Source organism: Capricornis sumatraensis, chromosome 14 (genome assembly GCF_032405125.1).
Source record: "Capricornis sumatraensis isolate serow.1 chromosome 14, serow.2, whole genome shotgun sequence".
In the NCBI taxonomy this organism is placed as follows: Eukaryota; Metazoa; Chordata; class Mammalia; order Artiodactyla; family Bovidae; genus Capricornis; species Capricornis sumatraensis.
The window spans coordinates 10,152,975-10,172,609 of NC_091082.1; the positions used below are offsets into that span (position 1 = coordinate 10,152,975).

At 49.3% G+C, this 19,635-nt stretch overlaps 1 protein-coding gene across 3 annotated transcripts in view; it reads left to right on the top strand.

Annotated features, from left to right (window-relative positions):
• Nucleotides 1-599: 599 nt before the first annotated feature.
• Nucleotides 600-19,635, top strand: part of ATP2B4 (ATPase plasma membrane Ca2+ transporting 4) — a 52,771-nt gene continuing 33,735 nt past the window's right edge. For all 3 annotated transcript variants that reach the window (XM_068986377.1, XM_068986378.1, XM_068986379.1), the window contains exons 1-5: nt 600-792; nt 13,068-13,265; nt 15,358-15,615; nt 16,095-16,220; nt 16,673-16,798. In XM_068986377.1, the coding sequence (XP_068842478.1) occupies nt 600-792; nt 13,068-13,265; nt 15,358-15,615; nt 16,095-16,220; nt 16,673-16,798 (901 nt within the window). The remainder of the gene's footprint in view (nt 793-13,067; nt 13,266-15,357; nt 15,616-16,094; nt 16,221-16,672; nt 16,799-19,635) is intronic.

Sequence of the window (19,635 nt, forward strand, 5' to 3'; positions counted from 1 at the left end):
CTTAGGCCTGAGCTATCAGTTCAGCTCAGATACCAACTGTCACCTAAACCCTTGTGCTGGCATGAGTACCTCTTGTCCTTGCAGTTGCTGGACCCCATGCGCTTCTAATTGTTTCTTCATGTCTGCCTTTGAATCTTTATTCCAGAGACCGAGTTGTCACCGGTTTCCAAGGAGCCCTGCTCGTTCTCCTCTCCTGCCACCTCTCTGCCACTGCAATTGCTGGTTGTTGCTAAGGTTGCCTCTGTGGTAACATGCACATCCTGTTTATACCACCATCTGGGAAAGGTCTAAACTAGGAACCTACCTACCCTGGTCCATCACCACCTGGGGACACCAGTTATCGTAACACGTGGTCCGGCTCACACTCAGTTCCCCCCTCCTCTTCCTCCTCAGGCTTACAAGCTTCATACACACGAAAGGACCTGGACCACAGGCTGCTGCTCTGAAGCTTCCTGCACAAGATACAGTCGGTCTTATTCGCATCTGGACTCTGAGAGAAGAAAGAAGTAAGAAGTGAGGAAGAGAAACGAGAGACTCTGAATCAGTGGAAGGGAGAGTTCACATTTTCTCTGTTGAGGAGCTTGGTAACAGCAGGCAAAATGATGAACCCAACAGAACACACCTTGCCCGCCAACTCGACACTTGAGAGCCGTGAAGGGGAGTTTGGCTGCACAGTGATGGACCTGAGGAAGCTGATGGAGCTGCGTTCAAGTGACGCAATAGACCACATCAACATCCACTATGGAGGAGTGACGAGTCTCTGCAGTAGGCTGAAAACCAACCCTGTGGAAGGTAAAGGCCACGCCAGGGGTGGGGGATTGGAGGAAGGCGGCCCGTGTTAAGATAAATTGTTCTGTCGGCTTCTAGAGAAGGAATGTTTCTGGAGACCTTGCTGTTATATCTGTGCCTGGTGGGCAAAGTACAGTCTCCAAAGCACGGAAAAGATGTCAGGCTGTGCAGAGAAACATTCTTTCTTTCCAGTGAGGTTTAGTGACTGTGGTATTCTCTGAAGATCATTCTTTCCTTCTCTTTCTATATCACTGTACAGAAGGGGGAATGTCTCTTATAAATGTTTATGTTAGAGGTGTGTTTATCAGTAAATAATCAAGTCCCTAACTCAGTATCAGTCTTTGATTACAAAAGGTTGAAGATGTGATTCTTCCCTACCCTGATCTTACAGTATAATAGGAAGAAGCGTGGATGAGTCTGTCTACCTAATGTAGTACTTCTCTATGGTACACAGTTAGAAACGGGATGGTGAATCAAAATGGAGAGAGTTTAGCCACCATATCTTTGGGTTATTCAGTTTTCTTTCAGGAAATTATTGATGACTTTTTCAACCCTGTCTGATGCACTTTTAGTATAGTTCTTCTTAATCTATTCTCTAAAGAAAATGAAAAATCCAGCTTCATGCTTACCTGGCTCAGCCCAGTTGCCCAGTGAGCCATGGTAATTTTATTTCGTTGAAATGGAGATAGTACTAGAGAAATCTTATTTGCTCCTTTTTGCCTAGTTTCAGCATCTCTGTTATGGGTCCTTGCTTGGCCCTATCAGTCAGGCAGGCCTTGATTGAGTAGCTTGAGATAGAGCAAAGATCTTGTCCTTTAGATGCCATCAGCCTCTTGAGGTGTACCATTTCTGACCCTCTCTTGGAAGCCACATCATATTTTTGCCAGTTCTAAGAAGTTTTGATCCCTAGCCAGTGTTATAAATTAGTGACTTGGAGTCCAGACTCTATGCTTAAAAGAAAAAAGGGAGAAATTTTTATCTAGATATATCTGTACATTGCCCATGTTTTATTTTCTTTACCAGCAGGGAGAGGTGCCTTACATGTTCTCTGTACCTCTAGAGTTCACTTTCTTATCTCATAGGCTTTGAGTTCAGTACTACCATTTATCAGCTGAATAACATTGAATAGTTTACTCATTCTCCGTAAGTAAAAATAATTTTCTTTTTTGAAAATGATATTAATACTTAGTCTATAGTTATTGGAATTAAATAATATATGTACAATGCTTGTTCTCATAATGGGTGTTCAATAAATTAGTTGTCTCACATTAAGACAGAGCCCACATTTGCCAGAATATGAGAGCCGTGGAGTGCAGCGTGTTACTCTGTCTGTCAGGCTGCTGCAGGCTGCCTGCCGCCGCTGTCCATTCTCTACCTTCGCCACTGATGTCAGAAGGCGGCTGCTTAGGGCGGCGGTGCTGAGCTGCTTCCATGCGGCTCAGCCGTTGCCGTCTGGTCAGTCTCTAAAGACTGCGCTCTGGATAACGCCTGCTTCTTGTCAGCTAGATCCCTTTACCTCGCCACTTTCACACTGGCTGCTCCAGTGTTCCCACTCAGATGATGCAGCACTTCAGCAACACTCGTCAGAGTTTGAGCAGATCTTCCTTTCCCTCTTCCTGTTCCGTTCTTTCCCTTGGCTGAGTTGCTTGTCTGACACAGTGAAACTCCGAATAAACTGGAACCAGAGAAACTTCCAAGAGCAGAGTCCAGACTTTCCTCCCAATTTTGCAAACCCTTTCTCATAGCTGCTGCTGTTTGCTTCTAGTTCCCAGAGAGCTCCCATTCCCAGAGGCCAACGTACATATTCTTTCATGTCAGAATCAGATGTCAAATGCTTAGATTCTTTCCAATCCCAGATTTAGACCTGTGGTTGGAAGTCGCCTTCTGATGTCAGGTGCTTCTGCTGCTGCAGACCCTGGCCACACCAGGACCCCTGCCACCGGCGCAGCTGTCCACTGCCATCCCCTGCTTCCTTGGATCACAAACATGTATCCTGATGTGTTTCAGTATTACAGCTTGCTATTGGGCTGGTCCTGGAGCTGGGAAGCAGGCTGTCAGGAACAACTTTTCCATGAGTGTTTTCAGCCCTCAGTGCCTCACGTGTGAGAAGAGTAAAGGGGTAGGAAAAGAAGCCACAGAAGAGCTGTGACGTGGGACTCTCCCCAGACAGAGGTTTGTTTGGACAGGCTGAGAGAAGAGCGTCAGTATCCAGGTGCCAGAAAACGCCAGCAGTGTGCAGCAGACCACGCTAGCGTGCCTGACAGCCTAGCATAGCTTTGTCACCTGTGGGAGGCCCCTGCAGGCTAACAATGAGAACATAAGAGATTTTCCCAGCGCTTGAATTCTGCTGATTGGAAAGTCAAGTGACGTAAGATTGGGAAGATCATTTCCTAGAATATGGCCCTTCCCCTCTATTTTCTGTTTGAATTGATAGTATCTTTAGGATAGATTGTTTTAAACTATAGCTACTAAGGAACCTTATGGAACTTGCAGTTTATGACTTTTCTGACACTAACATAGTTTAATTTCTCTCTCTCTGTCTCTCTCGTTGAGGGACCTCAACAGACCAAAACAATTAAATGACTTGCTTAAAGTCTCACCACAGGGTAGAACTTGATGGAATAATTCATGTTTTCTGACTCACAGACCATTAATGCCCTGCTGCCTCTTCAGCTAGAGCAGCAACACAGAGAATCTCAGAAGCACAGATAGTTTTGCAGTTTGTTTTATATTCTGGTGCCTGATAAAATGCCTAGCTATGACCCGATACTAATATGCATTTAATATTGGCTGTGTTCCTTGAGTCCAATGACTAGTTGGAACAAGAGGCGATGCCCCAGTGGCTAAGAGTTGGTTACATTTGAGACGACGTGGAGGTGCTCAGCCCCCACAGCACTCATCAGTGAGCAGACAAGGCTCAGCAGAGAGGCAGAGGTGATTGTGTTGGTTGGGTAAGCGGTTGCATTGTGTGTGTGTGTGTGTTCAGTCGTGTCTGACTCCCATGGACTGTAGCGCACCAGGCTCCACTGTCTGTGGAATTTTTCAGGCAAGAATACTGGAGTGAGTTGCCATTTCCTCCTCCGGAGAATCTTCCTGACTCAGGGATCAAACACACACCTGCTGCATTGCAGCCAGATTCTTCACTGCCAAGCCGTCGGGGAAGCCCTAAGAGGTTGTGTTGCCTGAGGTTTATCAGCAAGAAAAACCTGAGCGTTTTGCACTGATAGGATCTTTTCAGTTTGCTCCTTTCCTCATTCCAGTTTCTCTCTCTCTTTTCACTGCCGCTTGCTTCCCGATTCCATCCCCACCCCCAGATTTTTCCAGTCCTCAAAGAGCCGGATGATACCCACTTGGAAGGTAACCTTTTATCTTCTGATTAATTGTCCATGCTATCTCCGGGCTTCCAAGAGCAAGAAAAACCTGTGTGAATCTGAACTGAGAAAGCTGAGTGCCGAAGAATTGATGCTTTTGAACTGTGGTGTGGAGAAAACTCTTGAGAGTCCCTTGGACTGCAAGGAGATCCAACCAGTCCATTCTGAAGGAGATCAGCCCTGGGATTTCTTTGGAAGGAATGATGCTAAAGCTGAAACTCCAGTACTTTGGCCACCTCATGCCAAGAGTTGACTCATTGGAAAAGACCCTGATGCTGGGAGGGATTGGGGGCAGGAGGAGAAGGGGACGACAGAGGATGAGACGGCTGGATGGCATCACTGACTCGATGGACATGGGTCTGCGTGAACTCCGGGAGTTGATGATGGACAGGGAGGCCTGGCGTGCTGCGATTCATGGGGTTGCACAGAGTCGGACGCGACTGAGCGACTGAACTGAACTGAGGGAGAGAAAGAAGTCTTTTCCTTACTCTCCCTTGATGTGCAGGAAGAAGAGCAGATCTGGATGAGAGATTCTTTGGTGCAGATAGAAAGTTGTATGAATTCTCCTTCCCCACAGAACCTTTCCACATGGGTCCTCAGCTGCGTTAGCCTTCAGAGAAAGCATGCTGTTTTCTGAGGAGGCACTATGCCAACAGTTAGGGGGCTTGGGGGACCTGGGCCCAGACCAGAGAGGGCAGAGAAGGGGAGCCTTGACTAAACATTGAATAATTACCTGTGGGCTTCCTGTAGAAAGCTAAAGGCTATTTATATGGAATTTGCATCAGGAAGAATATTGGTGGGAATTTCTGTTTCATCTTTCCTCTGCATCCTGCTGTTTCTTTTCTCCTCTGCAGAGCTGAGGTCTGGCCGCAGGACACAGGGATTCTAATTTCTTTCCAATGACAGTGAACAAATAGTGTCCAGCAGGTAGTGGGGACACAGTGGTGAACACAACAGGCACAGGTCTTCCTTCCATAGGGCTTGACAGGCACTAAGAGAATGCACAAAGATTAAGTCGATTTCAGAAATAGTGTCATAGTGCTATGATGGTGTTATGGGGACCTGGAGGGGAGGACAGGTGGGCTTAGCAGTTGGAGATAGGACTCCTCAATCATGTGACTGTCTAGGGAAGCTCTGGCCTGGCTGTGCTCTAGGGTAATTGCTACCACTTACTAAACGTTTCTGGCACAAGAGGAAAGCATCTCTGCCTTGCGTAATTGTTGAGCAGCTACTAGGTTTTGGGAGCTGGGGTTCTTTGGGGAGTAAATGGCAGGAAGGGGAAAGAAACTGCTTTGAGACAGCCCAGATTTTGACTTTGGGTTCATTACCTGTAGGGTTTGGGTTACTATCTCCTGCCTCCCTACGGCTTCCGGGGCTCAGCGGCGTCTCTGCTGTGCTTCTGTTGCCGCGCCTTTTGAGGCCAGCGGTATGTCCCACCACGAACTGTTTCTCCAAAAGCTGGGACGTGCTCGGGTTGGGCTCTTCCTCAGTGCGGCAGATTGAAATTTCTAGTAGCATTGTCAGTCTGGGAGAAAATTGCACACGTAGCCCCAGTAAACGTTCAACTACATGCTACTGTGTTACTGTTAGTACTTCTAACACTAATATCATTTACATAGTAGACTCTGCAAGAAATAGGAATGGATGAAGTAATCCAAAAAGTTCTAGTACCTTTCCCACGCTGCAACAGATGAACGCATGCCTCCTGTTTAGAGACCACTGCCTCGGAGAATGTTAATGTTGCCAGGGGGTGTATAAAGAAATTGGCAAGTGGAGATGGGATAGAATGGATGTGAGAGGAAAATGGGTGACCGGCTTCTCTGAGATTTTCCTCCCTATCACTAGTCTATTAGCCTGTTATAGAAAATTAGTCTGTTTCAGAAAATCCACTTTTCAGTTAGTTCAGTTCAGTCGCTCAGTCGTGTCCGACTCTTTGCAACGCCATGGATTGCAGCCCACCAGGCCTCCCTGTCCATCACCAGCTCCCAGAGCTTGCTCAGACTCATGAGCAGTCCGCTTTTAGGAGTCCATCCAGCTCAGCTTAGAAGCACGGCTAAGCTGCCTCTCTCCTTATGCCCTCTGCTCCATAGCCATCACCTTGAAGATGTCAAGTAAATCACCCTAAAAACCAGTCACATGGGCATGCCTGCCAAGATGAACAGTCTGTGGTCCTCTCTGCCCATCACACTTTGGGTGGATATATTAAGTTTAAGGTATGAGAGAGACTCATAGCAGAAGACTCTCTTTTTTTCTTTTTTTTTCTTTATTTTAATTGGAGGTTAATTACTTTATAATATTGTATTGGTTTTGCCATACATCAACATGAATCCGCCACAGGTGTACACGTGTTCCCCATCCTGAACGCCCCTCCCACTTCCCTCCCCGTACCATCCCTCTGGGTCATCCCAGTGCACCAGCCCCAAGCATCCAGTATCATGCATCAAACCTGGACTGGTGATTCGTTTCATATGTGATGTTATACATGTTTTAGTGCCATTCTCCCAAATCATCCCATCCTCTCCCTCTCCCAGAGTCCAAAAGACTGTTCTATACATCTGTGTCTCTTTTGCTGTCTCACATACAGGGTTATCGTTACCATCTTTCTAAATTCCATATATATGCGTTAGTATTCTGTACTGGTGTTTTTCTTCCTGGCTTGCTTCTCTCTGTATAATAGGCTCCAGTTTCCTCCACCTCATTATCTCTGAGGGAGGAGAAGGGAGCAAACCAGCTCAAACAGCCCGAGAGCAGCTCCACTGCTATGAGGAAGCTGAGGCAAGTCCAGGAGCTTCAAAAAAGAAATGCTTAGTACGTGGTAGAGGGGTGGAGGTTTTCACAAAACCTATAGGAAGCAGCACCAACAGCGGGATGGTAGATGGTTGAGAAAGACAGGAGAGAAAGGGTGCCCTTGCTGAGCCCCGCCCACCCTGCAGGGGATTCCATGTTGCTCCTGGGAGTTCCTTGTCTGCTTTGAGTTATGCGCCTAGGGCTGAATTAGGCCAAGGGTGCATGACAGCCGCAGGCCTGCGCTTTCCCAGGCCAACTCCAGGCTCTCCGAATTCTTTCCTAGCCAGCTCCTCCTTGCCTGGAGCGGGGATTCTGGCTTAGCTGGCATAATGCTGCCAAGCAGGGGATAGGGAATCCTGGAGGCAGGGAGAGTCGCTGCGTCTTCTGAACCCGAGAACCCTCCCCGCTTCTCCCCTTCCACCAGGCCTAGGACCTTTGGTGCTCCATTCGTTTGGCAGCTCAGCAGAGTCTCTTGCAAGTTTTGTTTTGCTTTCAACCTTGCGGTTGCCTTGCTCTGAATGTCAGCTGGGGGTGGGAAAAAAGATAGCATTCCTTCTTCAGCCAAGGCAGATGTTAGCATTCCTTCTTCAGCCAAGGCAGATGTTGCGTCTGCCCTTGGAAGTGGGGCTTTCACTCTTTTTATTTAGCTCCAAGGTGTGAGCACTGGGGGTGTGATACCAGAGGGGCGGATGAACACACAGCCTGGGAGAGGGCAACCGAGCAGAGGGTAAGGAGGGCACTCTGGGCAGCTCTCTCTTCTCTGTGCCAGAGTCGGAGAGTTCACAAAAGGTGTACAGCGGAGGACCAGACAGAAAGACACACCCCCGGACAAAGATGTCCACCAAGGGCAGGCTTTGGGATCAAGGGTGAGGAAAGGGCCATTCTCTTCTCAATCCATCACCTCTTGCTGTGACTTTAGGGGAGCTGCCTTGCCTCTAGGGGCAGGAAGGCCACAGGCACAGAGCGCGTCCCCAAGCTGCGGGTGTGAGAAGCGGGAGATGCAGAAGCAGGAAACGCTCTGACCCCTGAGAGCAGTGGCAGCGGCTTAGCACAGGAGCTGGCTGAAGCCTTTCAGTCCTCGTGTTGACTTTCAGCTGCTCTTCCCTCTTGGTTTCCCTTGTGGCTCAGACAGTAAAGCATCTGCCTGCCATGGAGGAGACCCGGGTTCAGTCCCTGGGTCGGGAAGATCCCCTGGAGGAGGGCATGGCAACCCACTCCAGTGTTCTTGCCTGGAGAATCCCATGGACAGAGGAGCCTGGTGGGCTACAGTCCATGGGGTCACAAAGAGTCAAACACGACTGGGTGACCAACACTTTCACTTCTCTTTTACCCCCTAATCCAGGGTTTTAAGGTAGGACTTGAAAGATATTTTGATGTCTGTTCTCATGAACCAAATAGGACTGGCTTCTAAGCAACCCAGAGAAACCTCTCCCTGGTACTGTCTGTGCAGCAGGAGATTCTGCTCTCCCCTTGGCAAGGTGTCATCGCCCACACAGCTGGGAAGTCCCTCCTGATGTCGGACGTGGCCGCACCCTCTCTGCGCTGGCTCTGATAAGGGGTGCCTCTGCCGACAAACCTCGGCCTCCGTGGGGAAGCCGGCCCGGCCCTTCCCTCCTTCCCGCTGGAGCCAGGCCACGAGGGGCTGGGCTGCCACTCCTCCTCCCAAGCCTCGGCCCCTGCGGCTCAGAGCAGACACAGATTTTCCACCGCCGCCCATTCTGTCTCCTCCAGCCGGGCAGGGGCCTTGTGAGTCCCCAGCCTGGGGTGCGGGCAGTGACTTCCCAGGCCGACATTCTTGTCCCCTTTCCCAGCTCATGTGCTAAATATGGCTGAGGACCAGAGGTACTCCCGGTTTGGGTGAGACTTTTTGTCGGACACGGTTTCTGCTCATTTTCTTGATGTATTTCTAGGGGAAACCCCTTTCCAGTTTCCCGCATTCTCTTGCTGCCAAGTCCTCCTTCCCCACTTTGGGAAGCAGTGTACGTGAGAAGCAGCTGTGAAGATGAGGGAGTAAAACCCCCTTCTGGCCTGGGCAAGTATTTATGTGAAATCACAGCTGCTGAGATCAAGGCCTGAGAGCCTCTCAGGGGCTGGAAGAATTGGAATGGAAAGGCCCACATTGGGGGTTGGCGGAGCTCCCAGTCCCACCTGGCTCTCCTGTGTGATGCTGCCTCTCAGAGAGGATTCCCAAGGCCACCCGCTAGCAGCCCCACACTGCCCCTCCCTGCCAGAGGGCGTGCGGGATCCTGGGGCCATTTGATTTCTTAGGGGGACTTTTAAGAGCTGAGGGTGACTTAAGGTGGAGCAGAGAGGTGAGAGAACATGCAAAGAGGGAGTAAATGTGTGACTTTGAGAGCATCTGGGTAAGAGCAAGGCCTGACCGCTTTTGTTTTCCATAATGTGTCTTGTTTCGTTTGCTTGGGTCCAAAATAAGGCCAATAATGAAACTTTTATTGAATATAAAATTCATAGGTTGGACTGTGACAGACCCGGTGTCACCATCCCTGAGGACAGCAAACAGACAGGACTAATTGACGTCAATTGTAAATAAAGAGTAGGAACAAGGCTGATGTGTCTAGAGGTGCAGAGAAAAGCGGCGAGCGGGCCCGCCCTGAGGTAACTGAAGAAGGCTGACCCACCATTCCTGTTTGCCTGGAGCTGAGGGGTTGTCCCAGCAGACGGGCGCTTCAGTGATGAAATCTGGAAAGTCACAGCAAAATGGAGCCTCAGCTGAGCACAGCTGCCTCCATGCCCCAGCCCCTCTGTGTGTGAGCTGGAATCCAGCTGCTTCTTGTGGAGCAGCTACAGACTGCCACATACTTACTTGAATAGGTACCAAACCTGTCTAGGCCTCAGTTTGCTTGTAGGTGACACGGGGTTAATAGCCGCTGCCGCACAGGGCCTTGCAGCTTCGGTGAGAAGACACAAATGTGCCTGGCACAACTGCCATCACTTAAATGTTCACAGTAATACCTATCACTGATACAGTTCATTCAACGAATTTGTGTACATGTCCGGCACTGCTTTAGACCTAAGGAACAAAGACAAAAACACTGGCCTTGTCAAGGGAGATAAACAAATGTGAACAAATGTATCAAATAACCTAATCCAGGAGAAGACCTGTAGAGGGAAACAGTTGAGCAGGCCAAGGGGATCCCATGTGCTGGGACAGAGACGTCCGCGTGACATACGTTGGTCAGGGTTAGGGCCTTTGTCCAAAGACCTGAAGGAAGTGAAAGGACAAGCCCTAACTAGGGAAGGGAAATCTGAGAAAGAAAACAGCATGTGCAGGGACCCTGCAATGGAAACGTGTCTGGTGCACACAGAGAATCGCAGGAAGGCTAGCTTGGCGGGATCTCGGTGAACAAGGTGGAAATGGGAGCACTCCACAGGTGGGGAACTGGGTGCTCACGAAGGGGGCCTACGTAAAAGGGCAGATGGGTGCCATGGGGGGTTGGAAGAGGCCATTCTGGAATGAGAAGAGACCGAGGGCAGAAAGCTAAGGCTGGAAGCAGCAGGCCTGTGGGACGCTCGCCATGTCCAGCTGAGAGACGGCCAGGGCTTAAAGCAGCACGCGAGCAGTGGGAGATGAGAAGTGAGGGCGACCTGGATATATTTTGAAGGTAGAGATGATGGGTTTTCTGACTAAATGGGTATTATAGATAAGAGAGAGAGGAGTCAAGGATGATTGCGAGGCATTAATATGAGAACAGAGTCGGGCAGGGTTACCTTGGTGGAAGTGAAAGCGTTAGTGGCTCAGTCGTGTCTAGCTCTTTGCGACCCTATGGACTGTAGCCCGCCAGGCTCCGCTGTCCATGGGATTCTCCAGGCAGGAATACTGGAGTGGGTTGCCATTCTCTTCTCCAGGGGATCTTCCCAACCCAGGGATCGGACCCAGGTCTCCTGCATTGCAGACAGATTCTTTAGCATCTGAGCCACCAGGGAAGCCCTTTTAGCTAGACTGGTGTTGAGTCTTTTAGCCTTTTGGCCTTCGTTGAACTGTTGGCATGTGATAACCTTCTATATCTGATGTGTCGATTTGCCCTCATGGTCGTCTGCTCACCCTTCTTATGGAGGGAATAGCATCTCCTCCCTTTACGTCATAAATCCTGCTTTCTTAAGAAACATCCCAGCTAGATTAACAAGCTATCAGAACTCCTGTTTCTCAAGGGCAGGCCTAGCCATCCAGCAGTTCCAAGTTGGCACACACGTGTTATCTCAGGTCCCTGGGAGAAACACCCCGCATGGCCCTGTTCCCTAGCAACTCTGCCTCTGCCCGCCTGGGGATCAAGATGCCCTGCCCAGGAACACTCCTTTCCCAGGCTCTGGCGTTTCGTGCCTGCTGAGAACCGACCGCTCAGAGTGGTGGGGGCAGGGAGCCTCTGGCAAGCAGCCCCTGTTGCTTCTAGTGTTTCGGCCAACCCCGCTGCCCACCCGTTCCCCTGCAGAGCTCTGCTGTACCTCTCAGCTCTCTAGCCAGGGTCCTGCTCTTGGCCCCAAGGAGGCAAGAGGCCCTGGATAAGAGCATCAGGCGCCACTTCCTGAACCAGCTTCCTGCTTCTCTGCTGAGCGCTAGCAGGCGGAAGGAAGCGGTCTCCAGTCCCCACTCCGCAATGGTGGGTGCCAGTTCACACCCCTGCTTTATCTCCAGGCAGGGTGCCCAGGTAGATTTCGATACCTCTCCTGATGGTTTTTGTCTTTAGGGTGGAGGAATGGACCCTACAAACAGTACTCCCTTGGGTACAGATTTTCCCATTTTCAAAATCCCTGTCTGAATGTCTTCCTTAGTTCTAACCCACCTCTCTTTCTTTGCCGTTTAAAGTCAGGCCCTTGGGTCGTATTCAGTGGAGATAGAAGTCTGCCAGCCGCTGTGTCCCCCTCCCCTCCAGCGGACCAGCCCTTCAGTGTGAAGAGGTTTGAGGTCCTCGGCATCAGTAGCCCGTCCTTTCCTTGCAGCTTCCAGGCATCTCCTCGTTCCTTGCCTCTGGGTAAAGCCTTGTTAAGTGTTTCCATCCTCTGATTCTAACCCTCCTCACTGCTGATCTTTTTTCAAGACAAATGTTGCCTCACCCTGCCTTTGGGGAACCCATCAAGCAGTTCAGCCAATGACCAGTGCCAAACCGAGGCTGTTCGCTAGTCAAGTTGCATAAGCAACTTGATAGATGCCCCCTGGCGTTAATTTAAATTGTATGCGTTCTCCTCTTTCCTTAAAGTGTGACCCCTCTTGGGCCCCTGAGAAGAGCCTAGGACTCTGGGAATGATTCTGCCTCTTATTCCCTCTGGGGACGTGGCTGGACTCTGTGTGCACACTCACACAGGTATGTAAGCACACATGTGTTCGTGGAGGGCGCGCCGATGCTCACTGTCTGACTCAGCGCTTTCACCTCCACTGTTGTCTCTCTGTTCACTCCGAACAAAGCAGTACTCATAGCACTTAGTACATCTCCAAGTACGTAGTTCTTAGTAGAACAGTAGTCCCTCCTGAAGGGGTGTGTGTGTGCGCGCGTGTGTGTGTGCGCCCTCTGTGCATGGCGGAATGGGATGGCTCTGTGTGCCTAAAGGGGACGCCCGAAGCTGGAGTCTCATGAAGTCTGTATCCTGCTGATGTCCTGAAACCTCTGGAACTTGGAATCAGGACAGTTGGTTGGGCTCTGTCTCCTAGCCTCCTAGCATGACCTTGAGCAAATAGCTTATTCTTTATGGCTTTTTTGTGTGAGCCAGTAGGTAGAAGCACCTCTGCTTTTAAATCATGAACAGCATTTACGTGTTAATATAAGAGGAAAATTCTGTGTCTCGGGAAACATTTTAATGTACTCTTAGGGCTGAAGCCTGGTGCAAACTCCGTGAGGAAGAGATGAAGCTGTAGGTCTGGGTTAGCTTACCCTGGAGACCAAGAGGAGTGAGCGGCCCCCGTGACCAGCTTGTCTTGGTTTGCCCCCATTTCACACCTGCTGAGTCTGGGGAAAATGAGGCTGGTTGGTCACCGTAATTGGATCTCATATTTGGGCAGATTGGGAAGCAAGGGATCCTCTTTACAGGGCTCTTTTAACTGCCTTCCTCTGTCATTCAGCTCTTCCACTTTTTTGTTCCTCACTCACTCCACTCCTGTCTGTTTTTCAGGCCTATCTGGGAACCCTGCAGATCTGGAGAAACGTAAACAAGTGTTTGGACAGAACTTGATTCCCCCCAAAAAGCCCAAGACCTTCTTGGAGTTAGTGTGGGAAGCCCTTCAGGACGTCACGCTCATCATCCTGGAGATCGCAGCCATCATCTCCCTGGTCCTGTCCTTTTACCGCCCCCCGGGGGGAGAAAATGAACGTGAGTACCTTGAACAGACAAGCGTGACTCTCTTCTGGGTTCTTTCCACTGTCACTGAAAAGCATGTAGTATTTGTTGACAAATTTTATTAGGTTGGTGCAAATATAATTGCAGTTTCAGACCATGAATTTTAAAACATAACTAGTTTTAGTAGGAACCATTACAATGAACACGTTTTTGCCAATGAGAAACGTTTGTTTATTCCTGTAGTGTAAAAATCCGTGTTTCAGGATCCGACAAACTCTTAGAAAGCATTTTTCTGCATCCTTAGGGTTGTGGAAGCATTTTCCCTGCAAAATGTTGTCGAGATGCTTGAAAAAGTAGTCAGTTGGCGAGAGGTCAGGTGAATATGGCCTTCCCTGGTGGCTCAGATGGTAAAGAGTCTTCCTGCAACGCAAGAGACTGGGGTTCGATCCCTGGGTTGGGAAGATGCCCTGGAGAAGGAAATGGCAACCCGCTCCAGTATTCTTGCCTGGAGAATCCCATGGACAGAAGAGCCTGGAGAGCTATGGTCCTTGGGGTCACTAAGAGTCGGACAGGACTGAGCTTTGAACAGGTGAATATGGGGGATGAGGCAAAACTCTGTGGCCCAATTCGTTCAGCTTTTGAAGTGTTGATTGTGTGGCCTGCCATCGGGTATTGCTGTGGAGAAGAATTGGGCCCTTTCTATTGACCAGTGCCAGCTGCAGGCGTAGGAGTTCCTGGTGCATCGCATTGATCTGCTGAGCATGCTTCTCAGATGTAATGGTTTCTCTGGGATTCAGAAAAGTTGAGTGGATCAGACGGGCAGCAGACCACCAGACAGTGACCAGGGCCTTTTTTGGATGGAAATTTTGCTTTGGGAAGTGCTTTGTAACTTCTCAGTCCAGTCACTGAGCTGGTCATCGCCAGTTGTCGTGTAAAATCCACTTTTTGCCGCACATCGCAATCCAATCGAGAAATGGTTCGATGTTGTTTTGTAGGATGAGAGAAGATGACACTTCAGAATGACGATTTTTTTGTTTTCAGTCAGCTCACGAGGCTCCCATTTACCGAGCTTTTTCACCTTTCCAGTTTGCTTCACATGCCAAACGACCGTAGAATGGTCAACGGAAGTTCTTCAGCAACTTCTTGTTTAGGTGTAGGAGGATCGGCTTCAGTGACCGCTCTCAGTCGGTCGTTGTCAGCTTCTGGTGGCCGGCCGCTACGTTCCTCGTCCTCAAGGCTCTCATTTCCCTGTTGAACCACCAGTGCCCTGCACGTTCATTAGCGGTTCCTGTACCAGCTGTTACTGATGTTGCAAGTCGTCTCCACTGCTTTACGACCCATTTTGAACTCAAATAAGAAAATCACTCGCATTTCCTTCTTGTCTAACATCATTCCCAGAGTCTTAGTATAAAATAAACAGCAAGAAATGTCTTTAGCGCAAAAAAAAAAGAAAAAAACTTAAAGCTAGAAATGCACATTAAAATGATGTATAATTTTATAACCACGTTTATTAAGGACGTATTCCAGTAGCAAATGGCAAATTTCAACAATGCAAAAGCTGCAATTACTTTTGCACCAACCTAATAGCTTAAGTGTTGTGTGTGTGCCCGCCCCCCACCCCGTTATCTGAGTGGGTTCTCCAAAGGAAACTGAAACATAACTAGTAAACTATTCTTCCAACACATCCTGATTCCAGGGTCTTCCCCACCTTTCCCAGTAAATCCTTATTCAGAATGTTATGAATCCTCTGCCCTCACTAAACCAACAAGGCTGTGCACCCCAAAGTTCCCCCGCCCCCACACTGGGCGTCACGGGAAATAGCAGTGGGAGCTGCCGTGCTGGGGGTCGTAAGGCCTCTATGTGCATCTTGCCTGTGGTTTTCATTGACATGTTCCATGCTGTTCAGTCATATGCCTTTTTTGGGTAAACATAAGTAGTTATATTGGTGACGAGCTGATGCCCAATCCTGCCATCCTCCGCTGTCCTCAGGATAGCTATTTTACCCGAGCTTTCTGTTCTTCTCTTCCCCTGGCTTTCTGTTCTGGGGAGTTACGGGAGCACAACCCCCATTTTTAATGTCAGCAAAGGCCCCTCGGTGACCCCTTCTCTCCTTTCCCTGGGCTAGAGTGTGGTGTAGCCGTCAGTAGCCCAGAGGACGAAGGGGAGGCGGAAGCTGGCTGGATTGAGGGCGCAGCCATCTTATTCTCGGTGATCATCGTCGTGCTCGTGACTGCCTTCAATGACTGGAGCAAGGAGAAGCAATTCCGGGGGCTGCAGAACCGCATCGAGAAGGAGCAGAAGTTCTCCGTTATCCGGAATGGGCACATCATTCAGCTCCCTGTGGCTGAGATTGTGGTGGGTGACATTGCCCAAATCAAATACGGTGAGAGCTCTGTGGTTCTTTTCTCTTTTAGCTCTGTTTCTTACACCTCTGCCACCCTCCCTAACAGAGGGCTAGGTCCTTTGGCATAAGGGGGCTGGGAATTGCTGAGGACCCAAAAAGATAAGACCCCAAATTGTGTTAGCTTCTAGGTTAGACTTTAAGGAGGTTATGGAAAAGAAATTCGAAGAAAGCAGTAACTGACCCTGCCAAAGACGTCAGACTGTACCCTGTGTGTCTTAGGCTACAAGTAGGTAACATTCAGGCCATGGGAAGGTGTTTGGGGATCAGGAACCGTTTGAATTTATAGTACCCAGAGCAGAGTTTTATCGCAGGTTGTCAGATCTGAAGGTGTCTTTCAGAGGTTCTCCAGGCTCTCCCGGGCTGTCGCCTGCAGATGGAGGCCCGGGAGCAGCCCTGAGTTGAGGCCGGACGGTCCTCACCTGCCCTCTCCCTGTCGCCCCTTCACCGCCGTGTGCTAGGTGACCTGCTGCCTGCAGACGGGATCCTGATCCAGGGCAACGACCTCAAGATTGACGAGAGCTCTCTGACGGGGGAATCGGACCATGTCAAGAAGTCCTTGGAGAGGGACCCCATGCTGCTCTCCGGTGAGGCCCTGACGACACCAGCCCCCAGCCCCCTCCCCGCAGACAGAGCCACAGAGACCAGTCCAGACCTTGCCCTGTCTTCCGATCGTGCCCCGACTCCTGCCCCAAGGCTCAGTGGGGGCTGTAGCGTGTCAGTGGGTTGAATACAAGGATACTGAGCAGCCTAACAGAGGTTGTCCATGGAGCAGATGCTACAGGAGCCTTCGAAGGGCTCTGCTGGCTGGAGTGGGTGGTGGGAAAGGAGCCTTACCCCAAAGCCGTTACACACATTGTTCTTACCCCCCGGGTTGCTTGCTCTTGATCTTTGCCTACTATCTGCCACGTATAACGCCATGCATAGGAGGGGAAGGTAGAGGGATTGCTCTCTTCCAAGTTTGTGTTCACACCAAAGGATGGCCAGGTATTTAAAAAAAAAAAGGAAAAACTGTTCTCCCATCTTCTTTCTCATATAGGGACCCATGTAATGGAAGGTTCTGGACGAATGGTAGTGACTGCTGTGGGTATCAACTCTCAGACTGGAATCATTTTTACCCTCTTGGGAGCCAGTGAGGGGGAAGAGGAAGAGAAGAAGAAGAAAGGTAAGGGGCTTTCAGGAGAGCCTCTTCCCTCCCATCCCCACGGACAGACTAGGAGAGGGAGCGGGTCTGCAGTGGAACACCTAGTTGGCAGACTCTGCAGGATGATGACAGATCTCCAATCCCCTTCTTTAGCTGACGGTTTCCTCCCTGACCGCCCACGGTGCTCTAATGAAAACCGGATCCGGCTCTGCTCTGCGGTCAGGTTGCACTGGTTCCTGCGTTTACTGGTGGACTGTAAGAGAATGAGGTGGAAAGCCTGTGCAAACGGGCCGGCAGTGTGCTCTGGCTCCAGCCCTCGCCACTTTCTTCCTCAGACACGGGGGGTTATATGAACCATCAAGGCTAAGGGAAAACTATCCAGGAGAAGAAACTGGTTTCCTGCTGGAACTGTGAGCAGGAAGAGAGACACAGCCAGAAGGGTGGGAACAGAGAGGGAATGTCTGCCTCAGAGTTAGCCCTGTCTTTGCCATTCACTTGTTCCTGAAAACAAGAACAAAAGAGAAGTGGAAAGCAAAGGAGAAAAGGAAAGATAAAAGCATCTGAATGCAGAGTTCCAAAGACTAGCAAGGAGAAATAAGAAAGCCTTCCTCAGCAATCAGTGCAAAGAAATAGAGGAAAACAATAGAATGGGAAAGACTAGAGATCTCTTCAAGAAAATTAGAGATACCAAAGGAACATTTCAAGCAAAGATGGGCTCGATAAAGGACAGAAATGGTATGGACCTAACAGAAGCAGAAGATATTAAGAAGAGCTGGCAAGAATACACAGAAGAACTATACAAACAAGATCTTCGCGACCCAGATAATCATGATGGTGTGATCACTCACCTAGAGCCAGACATCCTGGGATGCGAAGTGGGCCTTAGGAAGCATCACTACGAACAAAGCTAGTGGAGGTGATAGAATTCCAGTTGAGCTCTTTCAAATCCTAAAAGATGATGCTGTGAAAATGCTGCACTCAATATGCCAGCAAATTTGGAAAACTCAGCAGTGGCCACAGGACTGGAAAAGGTCAGTTTTCATTCCAATCCCAAAGAAAGGCAATGCCAAAGAATGCTCAAACTACCACACAATTACACTCATCTCACATGCTAGTAAAGTAATGCTCAAAATTCTCCAAGCCAGGCTTCAGCAATACGTGAAGCGTGAACTTCCAGATGTTCAAGCTGGTTTTAGAAAAGGTAGAGGAACCAGAAATCAAATTGCCAGCATCCACTGGATCATCAAAAAAGCAAGAGAATTCCAGAAAAACATGTATTTCTGCTTTATTGATTATGCCAAAGCCTTTGACTGTGTGGATCACAATAAACTGTGGAAAATTCTGAAAGAGATGGGAATACTAGACCACCTGACCTGCCTCTTGAGAAATGTATATGCAGGTTAGGAAGCAACAGTTAGAACTGGACATGGACCAACAGACTGGTTCCAAATAGGAAAAGGAGTACATCAAGGCTGTGTATTGTCACCCTGCTTATTTAACTTATATGCAGAGTACATCATGTGAAACACTGGGCTGGAAGAAGCACAAGCTGGAATCAAGATTGCTGGGAGAAATATCAATCACCTCAGATATGCAGATGACACCACCCTTATGGCAGAAAGTGAAGAAGAACTAAAGGGCCTCTTGATGAAAGTGAGAGAGGAGAGTTAGAAGTTGGCTTAAAGCTCAACATTCAGAAAACGAAGATCATGGCATCTGGTCCCATCACTTCATGGCAAATCGATGGGGAAACAGTGGAAATAATGGCTGACTTTATTTTTCTGGGCTCCAAAATCACTGCAGATGGTGATTGCAGCCATGAAATTAAAAGATGCTTACTCCTTGGAAGGAAAGTTATGACAACCTAGACAGCATATTCAAAAGCAGAGACATCACTTTGCCAACAAAGGTCCATCTAGTCAAGGCTATGGTTTTTCCAGTGGTCATGTATGGATGTGAGAGTTGGACTATAAAGAAAGCTGAGCACCGAAGAATTGATGCTTTTGAACTGTGGTGTTGGAGAAGACTCTTGAGAGTTCCTTGGAGATCCAACCAGTCCATCCTAGAAGAGATCAGTCCTGGGTGTTCATTGGAAGGACTGATGTTGAAGCTGAAACTCCAATACTTTGGCCACCTCATGCGAAGAGTTGACTCATTAGAAAGGACCCTGATGCTGGGAAAGATTGAGGGTGGGAGGAGAAGGGGACGACAGAGGATGAGATGGTTGGATGGCATCACCAACTCAATGGACATGGGTTAAGGTGGACTCCGGGAGTTGGTGATGGACGGGAAGGCCTGGTGTGCTGCGGTTCATGGGGTTGCAAAGAGTTGGACACGACTGAGTGACTGAACTGGACTGAACTGTTCCTGAAAGAAGGAAAAACAGAAGGCAGAAAGATAACAAACCAAATGTGCACCTTTCCCTAAGCATTCCTTCTCCTGGAGGAGAGGATTTGTACCATTTGGCTGGAGGTGCATCTTGGGCTGTTAGGGAAGGGCAGTTAATGAAAAGGCAACAAAGCTCATTCAGGTAGGAACCAGCCTGTTCTGCAGCTGCCTTCAGAGTGAGTAAGGAGGAGGCTTGCCTGGTGCTGGTGAGCTGACATGGAGGCACCTTGTGCGGCCTTTGCCACCAGGAACAGTTCAGACCTCTCACTCCCTAAGCCCCACCCCATTTCTCCAAGTGGTTTGACTCAAGCCTGAAGCACCTCCCAACAGCAGCCGTGCTCCAGGCGAAAGCAGCTCCGGAGGGAGTGTGCACTCCCCTCCATGAGTGGCCTGGTCCATACCCCAGGGGTTTGTGAGAGCCTCTAATAAAAATGGGGATAAACAGAGGTGTGAGCTTCCTTTACATCCCC